The 26,896-nt window shown below is 52.9% G+C and overlaps 1 protein-coding gene across 1 annotated transcript in view; it reads left to right on the forward strand.

Moving 5' to 3' along the window:
* LOC140407028 (sulfotransferase 1C1-like) overlaps positions 1–9,441 on the forward strand; it is a 33,248-nt gene extending 23,807 nt beyond the window's left edge. The window contains exons 3-4 of the mRNA XM_072494810.1: positions 6,239–6,419; positions 9,278–9,441. Of these exons, the coding sequence (XP_072350911.1) occupies positions 6,239–6,419; positions 9,278–9,390 (294 nt within the window). The 3' untranslated portion in view covers positions 9,391–9,441. The remainder of the gene's footprint in view (positions 1–6,238; positions 6,420–9,277) is intronic.
* Positions 9,442–26,896: the final 17,455 nt, after the last annotated feature.

Consider the following 26,896-nt stretch of genomic DNA (forward strand, 5'->3'; position numbering starts at 1 on the left):
GCTAGAGAGAGCGAGATAGAGAGAACGAGATAGAGAGAGCGAGATGGAGCGAGCGAGATAGAGAGAGTGAGATAGAGAGAGCGAGATAGAGAGAGCGAGATAGAGAGAGCGAGATAGAGAGAGCGAGATAGAGAGAGCGAGATAGAGAGGGCGCGATAGAGAGCGAGATAGAGAGAGTGAGATAGAGAGAGCGTGATAGGGAGAGTGAGATAGAGAGAGCGTGATAGAGAGAGCGTGATAGAGAGAGCGAGCTAGAGAGAGCGAGCTAGAGAGAGCAAAATTGAGAGAGCGAGATAGAGATTGTACTATAGAGTGAGCGAGATAGAGAGAGCGCGAGATAGAGAGCGCGAGGTAGAGAGAGCGAGATAGAGAGAGCGAGATAGAGAGCGTGAAATTGAGAGAGTGTAATAGGGAGAGCGAGATAGTGAGAGCGAGATAGCGAGAGCGAGCTAGAGAGAGTGAAGAAGAGCGAAAGAGAGAGAGCGAGACAGTGAGAGCGAGAAACAGACACAGTGAAAGCGAGGGTGAGAGAGCGAGAGAGATAGAGACAGTGAGAGATACCGTGAGAGATACCATGAGAGGTATAGAGACAGCGAAAGAGAGAGTGCGAGAGACAGCGACAGAGAGAGAGAGAGACGGAGAGAGATAGAGCAATAGATTTTGAGAGACAGAAGGAGAGACAGAGAGAGACAGAGTGAAAGACAGAACATGAGAATGCGAGAGATAGAGTTTGAGGGAGAGAGAGAGATAGGGAGAGAGACAGAGAGAGAGAGAGTGAGATAGAGAGAGCAAGATAGAGCGAGCGAGATGGAGAGAGCGAGCGAGATAGAGAGAGCGTGATAGTGAGAGGGGGATAGAGAGAGCGCGATAGAGAGAGCCCGATAGAGAGAGCCCGATAGAGAGAGCGAGATAGAGAGAGCGAGATAGAGAGAGCGCGAGATAGAGAGCGCGAGGTAGAGAGAGCGAGATAGAGAGAGCGAGATAGAGAGCGTGAAATTGAGAGAGTGTGATAGAGAGAGCGAGATAGTGAGAGCCAGATAGCGAGAGCGAGCTAGAGAGAGTGAAGAAGAGCGAAAGAGAGAGAGTGAGACAGTGAGAGCGAGAAACAGACACAGTGAAAGCGAGGGTGAGAGAGCGAGAGAGATAGAGACAGTGAGAGATACCGTGAGAGGTACCATGAGAGGTATAGAGACAGCGAAAGAGAGAGTGCGGGAGACAGCGACAGAGTGAGAGAGACAGACAGAGAGAGAGAGACGGAGAGAGATAGAGCAATAGATTTTGAGAGACAGAAGGAGAGACAGAGTGAAAGACAGAACATGAGAATGCGAGAGATAGAGTTTGAGAGAGAGAGAGAGATAGAGAGAGAGACAGAGAGAGAGAGATAGAGAGAGTGTGATAGAGAGAGCAAGATAGAGCGAGCGAGATGGAGAGAGCGAGCGAGATAGAGAGAGCGTGATAGTGAGAGGGGGATGGTGAGCGAGGAAGAGCGAGATCGAGATGGAGAGGGAGCAAGGAAGAGTGAGATAGAGAGTGAGATAGAGAGAGCGAAAGAGAGAGAGCGAGATAGAGAGAGCGAGATAGAGAGCGCGAGATAGAGAGCGCGAGATAGAGAGCGCGAAATAGAGAGCGCGAGATAGAGAGCGCGAGATAGGGAGAGCGAGATAGAGAGAGTGAGATAGAGAGTGTGAGATAGAGAGTGTGAGATAGGGAGAGCGAGATAGAGAGAGCGAGATAGGGAGAGCGTGAGATAGGGAGAGCGAGATAGAGAGAGCGAGAAAGTGCGAGCGAGCTAGAGAGAGCAAGATAGGGAGAGCGAGATAGGGAGAGCGAGATAGGGAGAGCGAGATAGGGAGAGCGAGATAGGGAGATAGAGAGAGCAAGATAGAGAGAGCAAGAAAGTGAGAGCGAGATACGGAGAGCGAGATACGGAGAGCGAGATACGGAGAGCGAGATACGGAGAGCGAGATAGGGAGAGCGGGATAGGGAGAGCGGGATAGGGAGTGCATGATAGAGAGAGCGAGATAGAGAGAGCGAGATAGGGAGAGCACGATAGAGAGAGCCAGATACAGAGAGCTTGATAGAGGGAGCGTGATAGAGAGAGCGAGATAGAGAGAGCGAGATAGGGAGAGCACGACAGAGAGAGCCAGATACAGAGAGCTTGATAGAGGGAGCGTGATAGAGAGAGCGAGATAGAGAGTGCAAGATAGAGAGAGTGCGAGATAGAGAGAGCGAGATAGAGAGAGTGAGATAGAGAGAGCATGAAAGGGAGAGCGCGATAGAGAGAGTGAGATAGAGAGAGCGAATGGAGAGAGCGCGATAGAGAGAGCGAGATAGAGAGCGTGAGATAGGGAGAGCGAGATGGAGAGAGCGAGATAGAGAGAGCGAGCTAGAGAGAGAGCGATAGAGAGAGCGCGATAGAGAGAACATGATGGACAGAGCGAGATAGAGCAAGTGAGATAGGGAGAGCGAGATGGAGAGAGCGAGATGGAGAGAGCGAGATAGGGAGAGCGAGCTAGAGAGAGCGAGCTAGAGAGAGAGCAATAGAGAGAGAGCGATAGAGAGAGCAAGATAGAGCGAGCGAGGTAGAGAGAGCGAGGTAGAGAGAGCGAGGTAGAGAGAGCGAGGTATAGAGAGCGAGATAGGGAGCGCGGGATGGAGAGCACGAAAGAGAGAGAGCGAGACAGGGAAAGCGAGACAGTGAGAGCGAGATAGAAAGAGCGAGATAGAGCGAGCGAGCTAGAGAGAGCGAGATAGAGAGAACGAGATAGAGAGAGCGAGATGGAGCGAGCGAGATAGAGATTGTACGATAGAGCGAGCGAGATAGAGAGAGCGCGAGATAGAGAGCGCGAGATAGAGAGCGCGAGATAGAGAGCGCGAGGTAGAGAGAGCGAGATAGAGAGTGCGAGATAGAGAGAGCGAGATTGAGAGAGCGAGATTGAGAGAGCGAGATTGAGAGAGCGAGATAGAGAGCGCGAGATAGAGAGAGCGAGATAGAGAGCGTGAGATTGAGAGAGCGAGCTAGAGAGAGCGAGCTAGAGAGAGCGAGCTAGAGAGATCGAGATAGAGAGCGCGAGATAGAGAGAGCGAGATAGAGAGCGTGAGATAGAGAGAGCGAGCTAGAGAGAGCGAGGAAGAGCAAAAGAGAGAGAGCGAGACAGTGAGAGCGAGAAACAGACACAGTGAAAGCGAGGGTGAGAGAGCGAGAGAGATAGAGACAGTGAGAGATACCGTGAGAGATACCGTGAGAGGTATAGAGACAGCGAAAGAGAGAGTGCGGGAGAAAGCGACAGAGTGAGAGAGACAGAGTGAGAGAGACGGAGAGAGTTGGAGCAATAGATTTTGAGAGACAGAGAGAGAGACAGAGAGCGAGACAGAGAGAAAGACAGAGAGAGACAGAGAGAGAGAGACAGAGAGAGACAGACTCAGTCTGAATGGTAAGTCCCTCTCCCACTGACCCCTGACCCTCAGTCTGAATGGTCAGTCCCCCTCCCACTGACCCCTGACCCTCAGTCTGAATGGTCAGTCCCTCTCCCACTGACCCTTGACCCTCAGTCTGAATGGTCAGTCCCCCTCCCACTGACCCCCTGACCCTCAGTCTGAATGGTTAGTCCCTCTCCCACTGACCCCTGACCCTCAGTCTGAATTGTCAGTCCCTGTCCCACTGACCCCTGACCCTCAGTCTGAATGGTCAGACCCTCTCCCACTGACCCTCAGTCTGAAAGGTCAGTCACTCTCCCACTGACCCTGACCCTTGTCTGAAAGGTCAGTCACTCTCCCACTGACCACTGACCCTCAGTCTGAAAGGTCAGTCACTCTCCCAATGACCCCTGACCCTCAGTCTGAATGGTCAGTCCCTCTCTCACTGACCCCTGACCCTCAGTCTGAAAGGTCAGTCCCCCTCCCACTGACCCCTGACCCTCAGTCTGTAAGGTCAGTCACTCTCCCACTGACCCCTGACCCTCAGTCTGAAAGGTCAGTCCCTCTGCCACTGACCCCTGACCCTCTGTCTGAAAGGTCAGTCCCCCTCCCACTGACCCCTGACCCTCAGTCTGAAAGGTCAGTCACTCTCCCACTGACCCCTGACCCTCAGTCTGAAAGGTCAGTCCCCCTCCCACTGACCACTGACCCTCAGTCTGAAAGGTCAGTCCCTCTCCCACTGACCCCTGACCCTCAGTCTGAAAGGTCAGTCCCCCTCCCACTGACCCCTGACTCTCAGTCTGAATGGTCAGTCCCTCTCCTTCTGACCCCTGACCCTCAGTCTGAAAGGTCAGTCCCTCTCCCACTGACCCCTGACCCTCAGTCTGAAAGGTCAGCCCCCCCTCCCACTGACCCCTGACCCTCAGTCTGAAAGGTCAGTCACTCTCCCACTGACCCCTGACCCTCAGTCTGAAAGGTCAGTCCCCCTCCCACTGACCACTGACCCTCAGTCTGAAAGGTCAGTCCCTCTCCCACTGACCCCTGACCCTCAGTCTGAAAGGTCAGTCCCCCTCCCACTGACCCCTGACTCTCAGTCTGAATGGTCAGTCCCTCTCCTTCTGACCCCTGACCCTCAGTCTGAAAGGTCAGTCCCTCTCCCACTGACCCCTGACCCTCAGTCTGAAAGGTCAGCCCCCCCTCCCACTGACCCCTGACCCTCAGTCTGAATAGTCAGTCCCTCTCCTACTGACCCCTGACCCTCAGTCTGAATGGTCAGTCCCTCTCCCACTGACCCCTGACCCTCAGTCTGAATGGTCAGTCCCTCTCCCACTGACCCCTGACCCTCAGTCTGAAAGGTCAGTCCCCCTCCCACTGACCCCTGACCCTCAGTCTGAAAGGTCAGTCCCTCTCCCACTGACCCCTGACCCTCAGTCTGAATGGTCAGTCCCTCTCCTACTGACCCCTGACCCTCAGTCTGAATGGTCAGTCCCTCTCCCACTGACCCCTGACCCTCAGTCTGAATGGTCAGTCCCTCTCCCACTGACCCCTGACCCTCAGTCTGAAAGGTCAGTCCCCCTCCCACTGACCCCTGACCCTCAGTCTGAGTGGTCAGTCCCTCTCCTACTGACCCCTGACCCTCAGTCTGAAAGGTCAGTCCCTCTCCCACTGACCCCTGACCCTCAGTCTGAAAGGTCAGTCACTCTCCCACTGACCCCTGACCCTCAGTCTGAAAGGTCAGTCCCTCTCCCACTGACCCCTGACCCTCAGTCTGAAAGGTCAGTCACTCTCCCACTGCTCTCGTTTTTATTGTTTTTCTAAATAAATGTAGAATACCCAATTATTTTTCCGAATTAAGGGGCAATTTAGCATCGGCCAATCAGCCGACCCGGCACCTCTTTGGGTTGTGGGGGTGAGACTCACGCAGACACGGGGAGAATGTGCAAACTCCACACGGACAGTGACCCGGGACCGGAGTCGAACCTGGGACCTCGGCGATGTGAGGCAGCAGTGCTAACCACTGCGCCACCGTGCTGCCCTGTCACTGCTCTCTAACCCCGAGTCTGAAGGGCCCATGCCTCACTGTGACCTCTGACCCTTGCCCTGGAGGGTCAGTGCCTCTCCCACTGACCTCTGACCCCTGTTCTGGATGGCCGGTATCTCTCTTGCTGACATCTGACCCCTGGTCTGGGTGGTCAGTCCCTCTCTCAATGAGCCTGGGTGTGGATGGTCAGTTAATCTCTGCTTGACCCCTGACCCCACTGATGGTTCCTCAGTCCCCCTCTCTCAGTGACCCCTGACCCCGGTTCTGGTTTCTCGGTCCCCCTGTCTCACTGACCCCTGACCCCGGTTCTGGTTTCTCGGTCCCCCCTGTCTCACTGACCCCTGACCCCGGTTCTGGTTTCTCGGTCCCCCCTGTCTCACTGACCCCTGACCCCGGTTCAGGTTTCTCGGTCCCCCCTGTCTCACTGACCCCTGACCCCGGTTCTAGTTATTCAGTCCCCCCTGTCTCACTGACCCCTGACCCCGGTTCTGGTTCCTCAGTCCCCCTCTCTCAGTGACCCCTGACCCCGGTTCTAGTTATTCAGTCTCCCCTGTCTCACTGACCCCTGACCCCGGTTCTGGTTTCTCGGTCCCCCTGTCTCACTGACCCCTGACCCCGGTTCTGGTTTCTCGGTCCCCCTGTCTCACTGACCCCTGACCCCAGTTCTGGTTTCTCGGTCTCCCTGTCTCACTGACCCCTGACCCCCCGGTTCTGGTTTCTCGGTCCCCCTGTCTCACTGACCCATGAGGTCTCTAACTCTGGCCCATTCCCATCCTATAGAATCCCAGACGGGAGATCCTGAAGGTGGCAGAGTTCATGGAGAAGGTTCTGGAAGAGGACGTCATTGAGAAGATCGTTCACCATTCCTCCTTCGAGGTCATGAAGGACAATCCGATGACCAATTACACCACCTTCCCGATGAACATCTTGGATCACAACATCTCCAGGTTCATGCGCAAGGGTAGGTTCGAAGGGTCAAGGGTGAGAGAGCGGGGTGATCGGGATTGACCTTTCACACTTTGGGCCCTGTTCCCTGACCTCCCCTGGGCCCAGCCTTTCCGGGTAGGCCGGATTGGGCCTCCCCTGAACCCACCCCCTGGACCTCCATTCTGGGCTGGGAGAGACGATCTAGTCATTGGAAAGGGTCAATGTAGAGCATGCGGGGCGGGTCGGCTCCCTGAGACACTGTCTCCCTCTCCTCACACACGCACACACACACCAGGAAAGGCTCAAGCTATAAGTCCCGCCTTTGCACTAAATCATTCACCCGATGTGGGGTGTGGTGATATGCATCACTGTGAATACACAAGGGGTTAATGTAAATACACTACGACTAAGTAAACACGAGAGGGAGCACCGGAGATGCCATGACATGCAGACATACAGCTAATGAACACATAGAATAGGACACGACCAATGGGCAGTCAAGACACTCAGAGGTGACACTACCACAAGGGGGCATTACACAACTCAGGTATAAGGACAGGGCACACGTGCTCTGTCTCTTTGCACAGGCGACACTCTGAGAGACAGGGACAGATCAGAAGCATCACACCCACCACGTGGCTTAGAGCAGACTGGTTAGTTAGACTGAGTTACTGTAGCAAGATCAGCAGGAGAATCGAACACATAGAGAACTGTGCAAATGGAGTGTGTGTGTGTGGGTGGGGGGGGGGGGGGGGATGGGGGGACTTGCAGTCGGGGCGTTCACCATGCCACTGCTGCCCCTTGTCCCTCTGGGTGGGAGAGGTGGCGGGTTTGGAAGGTGCTGTCGAAGGAGCCTCGGCGAGCGGCTGCCGTGCATCTTGTAGACGGTACACACGGCTGCCGCAGTGCGTCGGTGGGGGGGGGGAGCGGCTGTGGAAGGTGGGTGTCAGCGTGTCGATCGAGCGGGAGCTGCTTTGTCCTGGACGGTGTCGAGCTTCCCGAGTGTTGTTGGAAGCCGCACCCATCCAGGCAACTGGAGAGGGTCTCATCACACTCCTGACTTGTGTCCTTGTCGGTGGTGGACAGGCTTTGGGGGGGGGGTCAGGAGGTGAGTTGCTCTCCGCAGGATTCCCAGCCTCTGACCTGCTCTGGGAGCCACAGTGTTTATGTGGCTGGGTCCAGTTTCTGGTCAGTGGGAACCCCCAGGATGTTGATTGTGGGGATTCAGCGATGGGAACGCCTTCGAATGTCAAGAGGCGATGAGGAGAGTCCTCGGCCCCCAGTCACCTTCAGCTGCTTCATCAACGACCTTCCCTCCATCGTAAGGTCAGAAGTTCGCTGATGACTGCACCATGTTCAGCACCATTCACAACTCCTCAGACACTGAATCCGTCCGTGACCATATCCATCTCCCCTTGACATTCAATGACATCACCATCGCTGAATCCCCCACTGCCAACATCCTGGGGGGTTCCCATTGGCCAGAGACACTGCAGGAAGTCGCCAAGCCTCCGTCAACAGAGGGCGAGGGGAATGGTGATCCCAGGGACGGAATGGATGGGAAGAGGGGATCCAAACACATCAGCTCGGGAATTTCACCCAAATATATTGAAACACTCTTTGTACATTGACAGTGGTACATTAACAAGTAGAGATTGGTTACAGTGTGGAACAAGGGGCCAAACAAGAGCAGCAGAGGGCGTCGTGAATAGTGTTCTTACAGGGAACAGATCAGTCCGAGGGGGAGTCGTTGAGGAGTCTGGTAGCTGTGGGGAAGAAGCTGTTTCTATGTCTGGATGTGCGGGTCTTCAGACTCCTGTACCTTCTGCCTGATGGAAGGGTCTGGAAGAAGGCAATGCCTGGGTGGGAGGGGCCTCTGATAATGCTGTCGGCCTTCCTGAGGCAGCGGGAGGTGTAGACAGAATCAATGTGGGGGGGGGGCAAGCTGGTGTGGTGCGTTGGGCTGAGTTCACCACACTCTGCAGTTTCTTGCGATCTTGGACCGAGCAGTTGCCATACCGGCCTGTGATGCAGCCGGATAGGATGCTCTCTATCGCACATCTGTACAAGTTAGTGAGAGTCGATGCAGACGTGCCGAATTTCTTTAGCTTCCGGAGGAAGTCGAGACGTTGTCGGTCTTTCTTGACTGTCGCATCAACGGGAGTGGCCCAGGACAGACTGTTGGTGATGGTGACCCCCAGGAACCTAAAGCTATCGACCATCTCCACTTTGAGCCATTGATGCAGACGGGAGTGTGTGTCGTGCCGCGCTTCCTGAAGTCGATGATCAGTTCCTCGGTCTTTCCAACATTTAGAGAGGTTGTTTTCGGTACACCATGCAAGTGATTTATCTCCCTCCTGTAGTCGTTGTTTGAGATGCGGCCCACCTCAGTCGTATCATCCGCAAACTTACAGATTGAGTTGGAGTTAAATCTTGCCCCACAATCGTGTGTGTACAGGGAGTACAGTGGAGGACTGAGCACACATCCTTGCGGGGCTCCGGGTGTTGAGGACTATGGTGGAGGAGGTGCTGTTGCCTATCCTGACGGATTGCGGTCTGTTGGTGAGGGAATCGAGGATCCAGCTGCACAGGGAGGGGTCACGTCAGAGGTTGCGGAGTTTGGTTATTAGTCTTGTCGGGATAATGGTGTTGAAGGCGGAGCTTTAGTCTACGAACCGCAGTCTCACGTAGGTGTCCTTGTTGTCGAGGTGTTCGAGTGTTGCTTCGAGAGCCAGGGAGATAGCATCTGCTGTGGAGCGGTTGCGGACAAACTGCAAACGGTCCACAGCAGGTGCCTCTCTCCCTCTCTCTTTCCCCCACACCATCTCTATCTCTCTGTCCCTCTCTCACACCCTGATTTTCACTCTCTCTCTCTCTCTCCCTCTCTCACAGGTGAGGTTGGAGACTGGAAGAATCACTTCACAGTATCTCAGAATGAAGATTTTGATGAACACTATGCGAGACAGATGGTTCACAGCTCACTGAAGTTTCGCAACGTTCTGTAACCACTCTGAGCGATAAAGCAAATAAACTTCTCCAATCACCAAAAACACAAACTCCGATTATTTCACATCAACTCTGATCCATCATTGAACAGATTACAGATATCGTCCTGAGAGAGAGAGAGAGAGAGGGAACTGAGAGACATCAGTCAGTGTACCGATATCTCCCTGAGAGAGGGAGGGGACTGAGAGACACCAGTCAGTGTACAGATATCTCCCTGAGAGAGAGGGGACTGAGAGACATCAGTCAGTGTACCGATATCTCCCTGAGAGAGAGAGGGGGAACTGAGAGACATCAGTCAGTGTACCGATATCTCCCTGAGAGAGGGAGGGGACTGAGAGACACCAGTCAGTGTACAGATATCTCCCTGAGAGAGAGGGGACTGAGAGACATCAGTCAGTGTACCGATATCTCCCTGAGAGAGAGAGGGGACTGAGAGACACCAGTCAGTGTACAGATATCTCCCTGAGAGAGGGAGGGGACTGAGAGACACCAGTCAGTGTACAGATATCTCCCTGAGAGAGGGAGGGGACTGAGAGACACCAGTCAGTGTACAGATATCTCCCTGAGAGAGAGGGGACTGAGAGACACCAGTCAGTGTACAGATATCTCCCTGAGAGAGAGGGGACTGAGAGACACCAGTCAGTGTACAGATATCTCCCTGAGAGAGAGAGGGGACTGAGAGACACCAGTCAGTGTACAGATATCTCCCTGAGAGAGAGGGGACTGAGAGACACCAGTCAGTGTACAGATATCTCCCTGAGAGAGAGAGAGGACTGAGAGACACCAGTCAGTGTACAGATATCTCCCTGAGAGAGAGGGAACTGAGAGACACCAGTCAGTGTACAGATATCTCCCTGAGAGAGAGGGGACTGAGAGACACCAGTCAGTGTACAGATATCTCCCTGAGAGAGAGAGAGGACTGAGAGACACCAGTCAGTGTACAGATATCTCCCTGAGAGAGAGGGGACTGAGAGACACCAGTCAGTGTACAAATATCTCCCAGAGAGAGAGGGGACTGAGAGACACCAGTCAGTGTACAGATATCTCCCTGAGAGAGAGAGGGGACTGAGAGACACCAGTCAGTGTACAGATATCTCCCTGAGAGAGAGAGGGGACTGAGAGACACCAGTCAGTGTACAGATATCTCCCTGAGAGAGAGAGGGGACTGAGAGATACCAGTCAGTGTACAGATATCTCCCTGAGAGAGAGAGGACTGAGAGACCCCAGTCAGTGTACAGATATCTCCCTGAGAGAGCGAGGGGACTGAGAGACAACATCAGTGTACAGATATCTCCCTGAGAGAGAGAGGGGACTGAGAGACAACAGTCAGTGTACAGATATCTCACTGAGAGAGAGAGAGGGGACTGAGAGACACCAGTCAGTGTACAGATATCTCCCTGAGAGAGTGGGAGAGGACTGAGAGACACCAGTCAGTGTACAGATATCTCCCTGAGAGAGAGGGGGGACAGAGACACCAGTCAGTGTACAGATATCTCCCTGAGAGAGGGAGGGGACTGAGCGACACCAGTCAGTGTACAGATATCTCCCTGAGAGAGAGGGGGGACTGAGAGACACCAGTCAGTGTACAGATATCTCCCTGAGAGAGTGGACTGAGATACACCAGTCAGCGTACAGATATCTCCCTGAGAGAGAAAGGACTGAGAGACACCAGTCAGTGTACAGATATCTCCCTGAGAGAGAGGGGACTGAGCGACACCAGTCAGTGTACAGATATCTCCCTGAGAGAGGGGACCGAGAGACACCAGTCAGCGTACAGATATCTCCCTGAGAGAGAGAGGGAACTGAGAGACACCAGTCAGTGTACAGATATCTCCCTGAGAGAGAGAGGGAACTGAGAGACACCAGTCAGTGTACAGATATCTCCCTGAGAGAGTGGGAGAGGACTGAGAGACACCAGTCAGTGTACAGATATCTCCCTGAGAGAGAGGGGGGACTGAGAGACACCAGTCAGTGTACAGATATCTCCCTGAGAGAGAGAGGACTGAGAGACACCAGTCAGCGTACAGATATCTCCCTGAGAGAGAGAGGGGACTGAGAGACACCAGTCAGTGTACAGATATCTCCCTGAGAGAGTGGGAGAGGACTGAGAGACACCAGTCAGTGTACAGATATCTCCCTGAGAGAGAGCGGGGACTGAGAGACACCAGTCAGTGTACAGATATCTCCCTGAGAGTGGGAGGGGACTGAGATACACCAGTCAGCGTACAGATATCTCCCTGAGAGAGAAAGGACTGAGAGACACCAGTCAGTGTACAGATATCTCCCTGAGAGAGAGGGGACTGAGAGACACCAGTCAGTGTACAGATATCTCCCTGAGAGAGAGAGGCGACCGAGAGACACCAGTCTGTGTACAGATACCTCCCTGAGAGAGAGAGGGGACTGAGAGACACCAGTCAGTGTACAGATATCTCCCTGAGAGAGAGAGAGGACTGAGAGACACCAGTCAGTGTACAGATATTTCCCTGAGAGAGAGAGAGAGGACTGAGAGACACCAGTCAGTGTACAGATATCTCCCTGAGAGAGAGGGGACTGAGAGACACCAGTCAGTGTACAGGTATCTCCCTGAGAGAGAGAGGACTGAGAGACACCAGTCAGTTTACAGATATCTCCCTGAGAGAGAGAGGGGACTGAGAGGCACCAGTCTGTGTACAGATATCTCCCTGAGAGAGGGGGGACTGAGAGGCACCAGTCAGTGTACAGGTATCTCCCTGAGAGAGAGAGGGGACTGAGAGACACCAGTCAGTGTACAGATATCTCCCTGAGAGAGAGAGAGGGGACTGAGAGCCACCAGGCAGTGTACAGATATCTCCCTGAGAGAGAGAGGGGACAGAGAGACACCAGTCAGTGTACAGATATCTCCCTGAGAGAGAGGGGACTGAGAGACACCAGTCAGTGTACAGATATCTCCCTGAGAGAGAGAGGACTGAGAGACACCAGTCAGTGTACAGATTGCTCCCTGAGAGAGAGACAGGACTGAGAGACACCAGTGCGTGTACAGATATCTCCCTAAGAGAGGGAGGGGACTGAGAGACACCAGTCAGTGTACAGATATCTACCTGAGAGAGAGAGGGGACTGAGAGACACCAGTCAGTGTACAGACATCTCCCTGAGAGAGAGGGGCCTGAGAGACACCAGTCAGTGTGTACATATCTCCCTGAGAGAGAGAGGGGACTGAGAGACACCAGTCAGTGTACAGATATCTCCCTAAGAGAGAGAGGACTGAGAGACACCAGTCAGTGTACAGACATCTCCCTGAGAGAGAGGGGCCTGAGAGACACCAGTCAGTGTGTACATATCTCCCTGAGAGAGAGAGGGGACTGAGAGACACCAGTCAGTGTACAGATATCTCCCCGAGAGAGAGCGTACTGAGAGACATCAGTCAGTGCACAGATAACTCCCTGAGAGAGAGGGGACTGAGAGACACCAGTCAGTGTACAGATATCTCCCTGAGAGAGAGAGGGGACTGAGAGACACCAGTCAGTGTACAGATATCTCCCTGAGGGAGAGGTGACTGAGAGACACCAGTCAGTGTACAGATATCTCCCTGAGAGAGAGGGGACTGAGAGACACCAGTCAGTGTACAGATATCTCCCTGAGAGAGAGAGGGGACTGAGAGACACCAGTCAGTGTACAGATATCTCCCTGAGGGAGAGGTGACTGAGAGACACCAGTCAGTGTACTGATATCTCCCTGAGAGAGAGAGGGGACTGAGAGACACCAGTCAGTGTACAGAAATCTCCCTGAGAGAGAGAGGGGACTGGGAGACACCAGTCAGTGTACAGATATCTCCCTGAGAGAGAGAGGGGACTGAGAGACACCAGTCAGTGTACAGATATCTCCCTGAGGGAGAGGTGACTGAGAGACACCAGTCAGTATACAGATATCTGCCTGAGAGAGAGAGGACTGAGAGACACCAGTCAGTGTACAGATATTTCCCTGAGAGAGAGAGAGGACTGAGAGACACCAGTCAGTGTACAGATATCTCCCTGAGAGAGGGGACTGAGAGACAACAGTCAGTGTACAGATATCTCCCTGAGAGAGAGGGGACAGAGAGACACCAGTCAGTGTACAGATGTCTCCCTGAGAGAGAGGGGAATGAGAGACACCAGTCAGTGTTTAGATATCTCCCTGAGAGAGGGGACTGAGAGACACCAGTCAGCGTACAGATATCTCCCTGAGAGAGAGGGGGGACTGAGAGACACCAGTCAGTGTACAGATATCTCCCTGAGAGAGGGGACTGAGAGACACCAGTCAGTGTACAAATATCTCCCAGAGAGAGAGGGGACAGAGAGACACCAGTCAGTGTACAGATATCTCCCTGAGAGAGAGGGGACTTAGAGACATCAGTCAGTGTACAGGTATCTCCCTGAGAGAGGACTGAGAGACACCAGTCAGTGTACAGATATCTCCCTGAGAGAGGACTGAGAGACACCAGTCAGTGTACAGATATCTCCCTGAGAGAGAGAGAGGACTGAGAGACACCAGTCAGTGTACAGATATCTCCCTGACAGAGAGAGGGGACAGAGACACCAGTCAGTGTACAGATATCTCCCTGAGAGAGAGAGGACTGAGAGACACCAGTCAGTGTACAGATATCTCCCTGAGAGAGAGGGGGAACTGAGAGACACCAGTCAGTGTACAGATATCTCCCTGTGAGAGAGGGGACGGAGAGACACCAGTCAGTGTACAGATATCTCCCTGAGAGAGAGGGGACGGAGAGACACCAGTCAGTGTACAGATATCTCCCTGAGAGAGAGGGGACGGAGAGACACCAGTCAGTGTACAGATATCTCCCTGAGAGAGAGGGGACTGAGAGACACCAGTCAGTGTACAGATATCTCCCTGGGAGAGAGGGGACTGAGAGACACCAGTCAGTGTACAGATATCTCCCTGAGAGAGAGAGGGGACTGAGAGACACCAGTCAGTGTACAGATATCTCCCTGAGAGAGAGGACTGAGAGACACCAGTCAGTGTACAGATATCTCCCTGAGAGAGAGAGGGGACTGAGAGACACCAGTCAGTGTACAGATATCTCCCTGAGAGAGGGGGAACTGAGAGACACCAGTCAGTGTACAGATATCTCCCTGGGAGAGAGGGGACTGAGAGACACCAGTCAGTGTACAGATATCTCCCTGAGAGAGAGAGGGGACTGAGAGACACCAGTCAGTGTGCAGATATCTCCCTGAGAGAGAGAGGGGACTGAGAGACACCAGTCAGTGTACAGATATCTCCCTGAGAGAGAGAGAGGGGACTGAGAGACACCAGTCAGTGTACAGATATCTCACTCAGAGAGAGGGGACTGAGAGACACCAGTCAGTGTACAGATATCTCCCTGAGAGAGAGGGGACTGAGAGACACCAGTCAGTGTACAGATATCTCCCTGAGAGAGGACTGAGAGACACCAGTCAGTGTACAGATATCTCCCTGAGAGAGAGGGGGGACTGAGAGACACCAGTCAGTGTACAGATATCTCCCTGAGAGAGAGAGGGGACTGAGAGACACCAGTCAGTGTACAGATATCTCCCTGAGAGAGAGAGGGGACTGAGAGACACCAGTCAGTGTACAGATATCTCCCTGAGAGAGAGGGGACTGAGAGACACCAGTCAGTGTACAGATATCTCCCTGAGAGAGAGAGGGGACTGAGAGACACCAGTCAGTGTACAGATATCTCCCTGAGAGAGAGAGGGGACTGAGAGACACCAGTCAGTGTACAGATATCTCCCTGAGAGAGAGAGGGGACTGAGAGACACCAGTCAGTGTACAGATATCTCCCTGAGAGAGAGGGGACTGAGAGACACCAGTCAGTGTACAGATATCTCCCTGAGAGAGAGAGAGGACTGAGAGACACCAGTCAGTGTACAGATATCTCCCTGAGAGAGAGGGGACTGAGAGACACCAGTCAGTGTACAGATATCTCCCTGAGAGAGGACTGAGAGACACCAGTCAGTGTACAGATATCTCCCTGAGAGAGAGGGGGGACTGAGAGACACCAGTCAGTGTACAGATATTTCCCAGAGAGAGAGGGGACAGAGAGACACCAGTCAGTGTACAGATATCTCCCTGAGAGAGAGGGGACTGAGAGACATCAGTCAGTGTACAGATATCTCCCTGAGAGAGGACTGAGAGACACCAGTCAGTGTACAGATATCTCCCTGAGAGAGGACTGAGAGACACCAGTCAGTGTACAGATATCTCCCTGAGAGAGAGAGAGGACTGAGAGACACCAGTCAGTGTACAGATATCTCAATGACAGAGAGAGGGGACTGAGAGACACCAGTCAGTGTACAGATATCTCCCTGAGAGAGAGATGACTGAGAGACACCAGTCAGTGTACAGATATCTCCCTGAGTGAGAGGGGACTGAGAGACACCAGTCAGTGTACAGATATCTCCCTGAGAGAGAGAGAGGACTGAGAGACACCAGTCAGTGTACAGATATCTCCCTGAGAGAGAGAGGACTGAGAGACACCAGTCAGTGTACAGATATCTCCCTGAGAGAGAGGGGACGGAGAGACACCAGTCAGTGTACAGATATCTCCCTGAGAGAGAGGGGACGGAGAGACACCAGTCAGTGTACAGATATCTCCCTGAGAGAGAGAGGACTGAGAGACACCAGTCATTGTACAGATATCTCCCTGAGAGAGAGGGGACGGAGAGACACCAGTCAGTGTACAGATATCTCCCTGAGAGAGAGGGGACTGAGAGACACCAGTCAGTGTACAGATATCTCCCAGAGAGGGAGGGGACTGAGAGACACCAGTCAGTGTACAGATATCTCCCTGAGAGAGAGAGTGGACTGGGAGACACCAGTCAGTGTACAGATATCTCCCTGAGAGAGAGGGGACTGAGAGACACCAGTCTGTGTACAGATATCTCCCTGAGAGAGAGGGGACTGAGAGACACCAGTCAGTGTACAGATATCTCCCTGAGAGAGAGTGAGCGGACTGAGAGACACCAGTCAGTGTACAGATATCTCCCTGACAGAGAGAGAGGGGACTGAGAGACAGCAGTCAGTGTACAGATATTTCCCTGAGAGAGTGAGAGGACTGAGAGACACCAGTCAGTGTACAGATATTTCCCTGAGAGAGAGAGGACTGAGAGACACCAGTCAGTGTATATATCTCTCCCAGAGAGAGAGAGGACTGAGAGACACCAGTCAGTGTACAGATATTTCCCTGAGAGAGAGAGAGAGGACTGAGAGACACCAGTCAGTGTACAGATATCTCCCTGAGAGAGAGGGGACTGAGAGACACCAGTCAGTGTACAGGTATCTCCCTGAGAGAGAGAGGACTGAGAGACACCAGTCAGTTTACAGATATCTCCCTGAGAGAGAGGGGGGACTGAGAGGCACCAGTCTGTGTACAGATATCTCCCTGAGAGAGGGGGGACTGAGAGGCACCAGTCAGTGTCCAGGTATCTCCCTGAGAGAGAGAGGGGACTGAGAGACACCAGTCAGTGTACAGATATCTCCCTGAGAGAGAGAGGGGACTGAGAGACACCAGACAGTGTACAGATATCTCCCTGAGAGAGAGAGGGGACTGAGAGACACCAGACAGTGTACAGATATCTCCCTGAGAGAGAGAGGGGACTGAGAGACACCAGTCAGTGTACAGATATCTCCCTGAGAGAGAGGGGACTGAGAGACACCAGTCAGTGTACAGATATCTCCCTGAGAGAGAGAGGACTGAGAGACACCAGTCAGTGTACAGATATCTCCCTGAGAGAGAGTGAGGCGACTGAGAGACACCAGTCGGTGTACAGATATCTCCCTGAGAGAGAGGGGGGACTGAGAGACACCAGTCAGTGTACAGATATCTCCCTGAGAGAGAGAGGAGACTGAGAGACACCAGTCAGTGTACAGATATCTCCCTGAGAGAGAGAGGGGACTGAGAGACACCAGTCGGTGTACAGATATCTCCCTGAGAGAGAGGGGGGACTGAGAGACACCAGTCAGTGTACAGATATCTCCCTGAGAGAGAGAGGAGACTGAGAGACACCAGTCAGTGTACAGATATCTCCCTGAGAGAGAGAGGGGACTGAGAGACACCAGTCAGTGAACAGATACCTCCCTGAGAGGGAGGGGACTGAGAGACACCAGTCAGTGTACAGATATCTCCCTGAGGGAGAGGGGACTGAGAGACACCAGTCAGTGTACAGATATCTCCCTGAGAGAGGGGGAACTGAGAGACACCAGTCAGTGTACAGATATCTCCCTGGGAGAGAGGGGACTGAGAGACACCAGTCAGTGTACAGATATCTCCCTGAGAGAGAGAGGGGACTGAGAGACACCAGTCAGTGTACAGATATCTCCCTGAGAGAGAGAGGGGGCTGAGAGACACCAGTCAGTGTACAGATATCTCCCTGAGAGAGAGAGAGGGGACTGAGAGACACCAGTCAGTGTACAGATATCTCACTCAGAGAGAGGGGACTGAGAGACACCAGTCAGTGTACAGATATCTCCCTGAGAGAGAGGGGACTGAGAGACACCAGTCAGTGTACAGATATCTCCCTGAGAGAGAGAGGGGACTGAGAGACACCAGTCAGTGTACAGATATCTCCCTGAGAGAGAGAGGGGACTGAGAGACACCAGTCAGTGTACAGATATCTCCCTGAGAGAGAGGGGACTGAGAGACACCAGTCAGTGTACAGATATCTCCCTGAGAGAGAGAGAGGACTGAGAGACACCAGTCAGTGTACAGATATCTCCCTGAGAGAGAGGGGACTGAGAGACACCAGTCAGTGTACAGATATCTCCCTGAGAGAGGACTGAGAGACACCAGTCAGTGTACAGATATCTCCCTGAGAGAGAGGGGGGACTGAGAGACACCAGTCAGTGTACAGATATTTCCCAGAGAGAGAGGGGACAGAGAGACACCAGTCAGTGTACAGATATCTCCCTGAGAGAGAGGGGACTGAGAGACATCAGTCAGTGTACAGATATCTCCCTGAGAGAGGACTGAGAGACACCAGTCAGTGTACAGATATCTCCCTGAGAGAGGACTGAGAGACACCAGTCAGTGTACAGATATCTCCCTGAGAGAGAGAGAGGACTGAGAGACACCAGTCAGTGTACAGATATCTCCCTGACAGAGAGAGGGGACTGAGAGACACCAGTCAGTGTACAGATATCTCCCTGAGAGAGAGATGACTGAGAGACACCAGTCAGTGTACAGATATCTCCCTGAGAGAGAGGACTGAGAGACACCAGTCAGTGTACAGATATCTCCCTGAGAGAGAGAGGACTGAGAGACACCAGTCAGTGTACAGATATCTCCCTGAGAGAGAGGGGACGGAGAGACACCAGTCAGTGTACAGATATCTCCCTGAGAGAGAGGGGACGGAGAGACACCAGTCAGTGTACAGATATCTCCCTGAGAGAAAGAGGACTGAGAGACACCAGTCATTGTACAGATATCTCCCTGAGAGAGAGGGGACGGAGAGACACCAGTCAGTGTACAGATATCTCCCTGAGAGAGAGGGGACTGAGAGACACCAGTCAGTGTACAGATATCTCCCAGAGAGGGAGGGGACTGAGAGACACCAGTCAGTGTACAGATATCTCCCTGAGAGAGAGAGTGGACTGGGAGACACCAGTCAGTGTACAGATATCTCCCTGAGAGAGAGGGGACTGAGAGACACCAGTCTGTGTACAGATATCTCCCTGAGAGAGAGGGGACTGAGAGACACCAGTCAGTGTACAGATATCTCCCTGAGAGAGAGTGAGGGGACTGAGAGACACCAGTCAGTGTACAGATATCTCCCTGACAGAGAGAGAGGGGACTGAGAGACAGCAGTCAGTGTACAGATATTTCCCTGAGAGAGTGAGAGGACTGAGAGACACCAGTCAGTGTACAGGTATCTCCCTGAGAGAGGGGACTGAGAGACACCAGTCAGTGTACAGATATCTCCCTGAGAGAGTGAGGGGACTGAGAGACACCAGTCAGTGTACAGATGTCTGCCTGAGAGAGAGGGGAATGAGAGACACCAGTCAGTGTACAGATATTTCCCTGAGAGAGAGAGGGGACTGAGAGACACCAGTCAGTGTACAGATATCTCCCTGAGAGAGAGAGGACTGAGAGACACCAGTCAGTGTACAGATATCTCCCTGAGAGAGAGAGGGGACTGAGAGGCACCAGTCAGTGTACAGATATCTCCCTGAGAGAGAGAGGACTGAGAAACATCAGTCAGTGTACAGATATTTCCCTGAGAGAGAGAGGACTGAGAGACACCAGTCAGTGTATATATCTCTCCCAGAGAGAGAGAGGACTGAGAGACACCAGTCAGTGTACAGATATTTCCCTGAGAGAGAGAGAGAGGACTGAGAGACACCAGTCAGTGTACAGATTGTGGTGTTGGGTGTTCTGACACACAGATGAGCCAACACAGTTGCATATGGTACAACGCTTCTTTATTTAAACTCACTATTTACAACTTGGTCTTTGCACTCTGCACGTGGGGGGCTCCCTGCTTGTGGTGTTTCAACAGCTCTTTCATGTTTCCTTCTCCCCAGACCTACTGACCTCCAGGTGTCGTGCTCGTGCTTTTTATGTGGTTGGTGTTCTTGTCTGTGATTGGTTGTGGTGTTGTGTACTCTGATTTGCCTGTTAGTGTGTCCATCATGATGTGTGTGTTTGAATATCATGACATCCCCCCTTTTTACAAAGATATGTGCCTACGTGGTAATAAATATGATCGTGACGTGAGTGCATCTAAGAGTGTGTGTGTGTCGTGTGCAGCATGTGTCTATGACGGAACTATGTACATGGGGCGATGTCGAGTGCGTCACATGAATCCAGTTGTACCATAACATAACAGAAATGCGAACGAGAGAAGAAGAAAAAAAATTTGAACAGTTGTCCAGTCAGACGACATCTGGAACGATAAACAACAACAGGTTATCATGTAAAATTGTCCAACTTATTAAACATATGAACTGTATTATAAGTCCATTCTAATGGGTTTGCGACGAATTCGGGTTGACCGCCTTAAAGGTGGATCAAGAACCACCGGCTGCTGTGCAGGCATGGCCATGGGTGGCGATGGAAAGGGCGTGATGTGCGGCAGCTCCACAAAGTCATCCTCGGAAGCCTGTTGAGGATCTGGCGTGTTGTGTGGCTGTGAGCGTGGAAGTCGGCGAAGGGCGCGCCGATTGCGGCGACGCACGGAACCATCCGGCATGCGAACCAGGAACGAGCGGGGAGCCACTTGTCGGAGGACTTCGGCCGGTGCTGACCAGCCACCATACGGTTGATGGACGCGTACTTTGTCTCCGGAGGACAGGGGGGGCAGGTCCGTCGCTCGTGTGTCGTACCGACCTTTCTGGCGATCACGCTGCAGTTGCATGTTCCGAAGAACCGCCTCATGGTCTGTTGTCGGTGCCAGGACGGAAGGTACCGTCGTCCTGAGGGAGCGACCCATTAGTAGCTGCGCTGGCGAGAGGCCCGTGGATAACGGGGCCGATCGATAGGCCAGCAAGGCAAGGTTAAAGTCCGATCCGTCATCAGCCGCCTTGCACAGGAGCCGCTTTGCGATGTGGACACCCTTTTCAGCCTTCCCGTTCGATTGTGGATGCAGAGGGCTGGATGTCACATGAGTGAAACCATATGCTGCGGCAAAGGACGACCATTCACGGCTGGCAAAACAAGGTCCATTGTCTGACATGACAGTCCTTGGAATGCCGTGGCGAGCAAACGTTTCCTTGCAGGCCCCAATGACTGCGGACGACGTCAGATCATGGAGAGGCATGACTTCCGGGTAGTTTGAGAAGTAGTCTATAATAACAATGTAATCTCTGCCGAGCGCGTGAAATAGGTCAACACCCACCTTCGCCCAGGGGGACGTCACCATCTCGTGTGGTAGAAGTGTTTCCGGAGGTTGCGCTGGCTGAAACCTCTGACAGGTTGTGCAGTTGAGCACCATGTTGGCTATGTCTTCATTAATACCCGGCCAATATACCGCCTCCCGGGCCCTTCGTCTGCATTTTTCGACGCCCAAGTGGCCTTCGTGTAGTTGACGAAGAATCATCTGGCGCACACTGTGTGGAATGACGATCCTATGCGATTTCATAAGGACCCCGTCTATATTGGTGAGATCATCTCGCACATTATAAAACTGGGGGCACTGCCCTTTTAGCCACCCTTCCGTCATGTGGCGCATCACTCGCTGCAGCAGAGGGTCAGTCGCCGTCTCTGCGCGTATGTGGGCCAGACAAGGATCATCAGCTGGCATATTTGCTGCTGTCAGAGTCACGTGTGCCTCAATTTGACGCACGAACCCCTCCGCATCTGGTGGTGTGCTCACTGCTCGGGAAAGCGTGTCCGCCACTATGAGTTCCTTCCCCGGAGTGTAGATCAGTTCAAAATCGTACCTCCTGAGTTTGAGTAAGATGCGCTGGAGGCGAGGAGTCATGTCATTCAGGTCTTTGTTAATGATGTTGACCAGGGGGCGGTGGTCAGTTTCGACCGTGAATCGTGGCAGGCCATACACATAGTCGTGGAACTTGTCCAGTCCAGTTAACAAGCCCAGGCATTCTTTTTCGATTTGCGCGTAGCGCTGTTCGGTAGGGGTCATGGCTCGTGAGGCATACGCAACCGGGGCCCATGATGACGTGCTGTCTTTTTGCAGGAGTACCGCTCCAATACCAGATTGGCTGGCGTCTGTTGAGATCTTTGTAGGGCGAGTCGTGTCAAAGAAGGCCAGCACTGGTGCCGTGACCAGTTTGTGCTTGAGCTCCTCCCATTCCCGCTGATGCGACTGGTGCCAGTTGAATTCCGTCGATTTTTTTACGAGATGGCGCATGTTTGTTGTATGAGAAGCCAGGTTGGGAATGAACTTCCCAAGGAAGTTGACCATGCCCAGGAATCTTAAGACAGCCTTTTTGTCAGCCGGTCGTGGCATGGCTGTGATGGCGCTAACCTTGTCTGCATCGGGACGGACCCCGGACCTTGAGATGTGGTCCCCGAGGAATTTCAGCTCCGTCTGGCCGAAAGCACACTTCGCACGGTTGAGACGCAGGCCATTTTGCCGTATGCGGGTGAAGACACGTCGAAGACGATGCATGTGTTCCTGCGGAGTGGTGGACCAAATGATGATATCGTCCACATATACACGTACCCCTTCGATGCCTTCCATCATCTGCTCCATAATGCGGTGGAATACTTCAGATGCCGAAATGATGCCGAATGGCATCCGGTTGTAGCAGAATCTGCCAAAAGGGGTGTTGAATGTGCATAGTCTTCGGCTGGCCGGGTCCAGTTTGATCTGCCAGAATCCTTTGGACGCATCCAATTTAGTGAATATGTTGGCTCGCGCCATCTCGCTGGTGAGGTCTTCTCGTTTCGGGATGGGATAGTGTTCCCGCATGATGTTGTTGTTCAGATCTTTTGGATCTATACATATACGGAGCTCGCCAGAGGGCTTCTTTACACAGACCATGGAGCTGACCCATGGCGTGGGCTCCGTGACCTTGGATAGGACCCCTTGGTCCTGAAGAATCTGCAGTTGTGCCTTGAGGCGGTCTTTGAGAGGCGCAGGAACCCTGCGAGGTGCGTGAACGACAGGGATGGCGTCCGGTCTGAGTCGAATCTTGTACGTGTGTGGCAATGTCCCCATGCCTTCAAAAACCTCCTGGTTGTGAGCGAGGAGGGAATGGAGATTTGCGTGGAACTCAGCATCCGGGAAGTCGGATATCTCATCTGGAGAGAGAGACATGATGCGCTGTACCAGGTGAAGGACCTTACACGCTTGTGCGCCCAGTAACGAGTCCTTTGATGAGCCCACAACTTCGAAGGGGAGTGTGGCCGTGTACCTCTTGTGAGTCACCTGTAGCTGGCAAGATCCTACGGACGGGATAACGTTCCCGTTATAGTCAACCATCTTAAGCCGGGATGGTGTGATGGGTGGTTTGACCTTCATGGCCTGGACTGCAGAGTAAGCAATCAGGTTGGCGGATGCGCCGGTGTCCAGACGGAAGGCGACGCGCGATCGGTTGACCGTCAGGGTGGCACACCACTCATCGTCTGGATTGATGGCATTGACCTTGTTGACATCAATGACGGCAACTCGGAAGTCATCCTGGTCATCTGCATCACTTAACTGGAAGTCGTGATGCGTGGGCTGGACGGTCCTGACTCGTGTGCGAGGTTGTCGAGGATGCGCCGGATCCATGGGTTGAGCCGCACGACAGCGGGCTGCGTAGTGGCCTATCATGGCACATCTGTTGCACTGTCGGTATTTTGCAGGACATTGCCCTTTTAAGTGTAGACCTCCACACTTGCTGCACGTCATGACGTCACGACGTTCGTTGCGCCACTGCGCATGCGCAGTGCGATCTTGCGGTGGGCGCGCCTGCGCAGTGCGTCCCTCGTTGTGGCCGTTATTCTTGGCGCGCACCTGCGCGGGAGACCGCGAAAAGCGCGGGAAGCGGCCGCTGTCGTCCGGGCCGTGGGGCGGGAAGAAATCGACGGCCTGGATGCGTTCAACGTCGTGGGCGGCCTGGCTTGCCGATTCGACGGCTGGGGACCCCCTCCGTGCCAACTCGGACGCCTGAAATCGGGCAAAACGGCAGGCAGCATGTTCATGGAGGACACAGGCTTCCACAGCAGACGCTAAGGTGAGGCTCTTTATTTTAAGAAGCTGCTGGCGTAGGCCACTAGAGGCAACGCCAAAAACAATCTGGTCCCTAATCATGGACTCTGTGGTGGTGCCGTAACCGCAGGACTGCGCTAGAATCCGGAGGTGCGTCAAAAAGGGTTGAAAAAGCTCCTCCTTACCTTGCAGGCGTTGCTGAAAGATGTATCTTTCGAAAGTTTCGTTTACTTCAGTTTGAAAGTGCTGGTCCATTTTGAGGATGACCGTGTCATATTTGGCCTGGTTTTCGCCTTCCTCGAACACCAGTGAATTAAAGACATCGGTTGGGTGCGGGCCTGCGTGGAAGAGGAGCATTGCAATCTTCGAATCATCCGAGGCATTCTGTTTTTCGGTGGCACGGATGTACAGGTCAAATCGCTGCCTGTAGAGCTTCCAGTTGGTGCCTAGGTTCCCCGTGACTTGCATCGGCTGCGGTTTGCCGGTGTGGTCCATGTCCAGAATGGCAGGTTAGTAGGCAGGTATCGATCCACTCATGTACCATGTGGTGTTGGGTGTTCTGACACACAGATGAGCCAACACAGTTGCATATGGTACAACGCTTCTTTATTTAAACTCACTATTTACAACTTGGTCTTTGCACTCTGCACGTGGGGGGCTCCCTGCTTGTGGTGTTTCAACAGCTCTTTCTGTTTCCTTCTCCCCAGACCTACTGACCTCCAGGTGTCGTGCTCCTGCTTTTTATGTGGTTGGTGTTCTTGTCTGTGATTGGTTGTGGTGTTGTGTACTCTGATTTGCCTGTTAGTGTGTCCATCATGATGTGTGTGTTTGAATATCATGACACAGATATCTCCCTGAGAGAGAGGGGACTGAGAGACACCAGTCAGTGTACAGATATCTCCCCGAGAGAGAGAGGGGACTGAGAGACACCAGTCAGTGTACAGATATCTCCCTGAGAGTGAGAGGGGACTGAGAGACACCAGTCAGTGTACAGATATCTCCCTGAGAGAGAGGGGACTGAGAGACACCAGTCAGTGTACAGATATCTCCCTGAGAGAGAGGGGACTGAGAGACACCAGTCAGTGTACAGATATCTCCCTGAGAGAGAGAGGACTGCGAGACACCAGTCAGTGTACAGATATCTCCCTGAGAGAGAGGGGACTGAGAGACACCAGTCAGTGTACAGATATCTCCCTGTGAGAGAGGGGACTTAGAGTCACCAGTCAGTGTACAGATATCTCCCTGAGAGAGAGGGGACTGAGATACACCAGTCAGTGTACAGATATCTCCCTGAGAGAGAGGGGACTGAGAGACACCAGTCAGTGTACAGATATCTCCCTGAGAGAGAGGGGACTGAGATACACCAGTCAGTGTACAGATATCTCCCTGAGAGAGAGGGGACTGAGATACACCAGTCAGTGTACAGATATCTCCCTGAGAGAGAGGGGGGACTGAGAGTCACCAGTTAGCGTACAGATATCTACCTGAGAGAGAGGGGACTGAGAGACACCAGTCAGTGTACAGATATCTCCCTGAGAGATAGAGGGGACTGAGAGACACCAGTCAGTGTACAGATATCTCCCTGAGAGAGAGAGAGAGGACTCAGAGACACCAGTCAGTGTACAGATATCTCGCTGAGAGAGAGAGGGGACTGAGAGACACCAGTCAGTGTACAGATATCTCCCTGAGAGATAGAGGGGACTGAGAGACACCAGTCAGTGTACAGATATCTCCCTGAGAGAGAGAGAGAGGACTCAGAGACACCAGTCAGTGTACAGATATCTCCCTGAGAGAGAGAGAGGGGACTGAGAGACACCAGTCAGTGGACAGATATCTCCCTGAGAGAGAGGGGACTGAGAGACACCAGTCGGTGCACAGATATCTCCCTGAGAGAGAGGGGACTGAGAGACACCAGTCAGCGTACAGATATCTCCCTGAGAAAGAGGGGACTGAGAGACACCAGTCAGTGTACAGATATCTCCCTGAGAGAGAGAGGGGACTGAGAGATACCAGTCAGTGTACAGATATCTCCCTGAGAGAGAGAGGGGACTGAGAGACACCAGTCAGTGTACAGATATCTCCCTGAGAGAGAGAGAGGACTGAGAGACACCAGTCAGTGTACAGATATTTCCCTGAGAGAGAGAGGGGAATGAGAGACACCAGTCAGTGTACAGATATCTCCCTGAGAGAGGGGGGACTGAGAGACACCAGTCAGTGTACAGGTATCTCCCTGAGAGAGAGAGAGGACTGAGAGACACCAGTCAGTGTACAGATATCTCCCTGAGAGAGAGAGGGGACTGAGAGACACCAGTCAGTGTACAGATCTCTCCCTGAGAGAGAGGACTGAGAGACACCAGTCAGTGTACAGATATCTCCCTGAGAGAGAGAGAGGACTGAGAGGCACCAGTCAGTGTACAGATATCTCCCTGAGAGAGAGAGAGGACTGAGAGACACCAGTCAGTGTATAGATATCTCCCTGAGAGAGAGAGGGGACTGAGAGACACCAGTCAGTGTACAGATATCTCCCTGAGAGAGAGGACTGAGAGACACCAGTCAGTGTACAGATATCTCCCTGAGAGAGAGAGAGGACTGAGAGACACCAGTCATTGTACAGATGTCTCCCTGAGAGAGTGGGAACTGAGAGATACCAGTCAGTGTACAGATATCTCCCTGAGAGAGAGGGGACTGAGAGACACCAGTCAGTGTACAGATATCTCCCTGAGAGAGAGGGGACTGAGAGACACCAGTCAGTGTACATATATCTCCCTGAGAGACAGAGAGGACTGAGAGACACCAGTCAGTGTACAGATATCTCCCTGAGAGAGATGGGGAACTGAGAGACACCAGTCAGTGTACAGATATCTCCCTGAGAGAGAGAGAGGACTGAGAGACACCAGTC

This window comes from Scyliorhinus torazame, unplaced genomic scaffold, assembly GCF_047496885.1.
Source record: "Scyliorhinus torazame isolate Kashiwa2021f unplaced genomic scaffold, sScyTor2.1 scaffold_1115, whole genome shotgun sequence".
NCBI classification, from domain to species: Eukaryota; Metazoa; Chordata; class Chondrichthyes; order Carcharhiniformes; family Scyliorhinidae; genus Scyliorhinus; species Scyliorhinus torazame.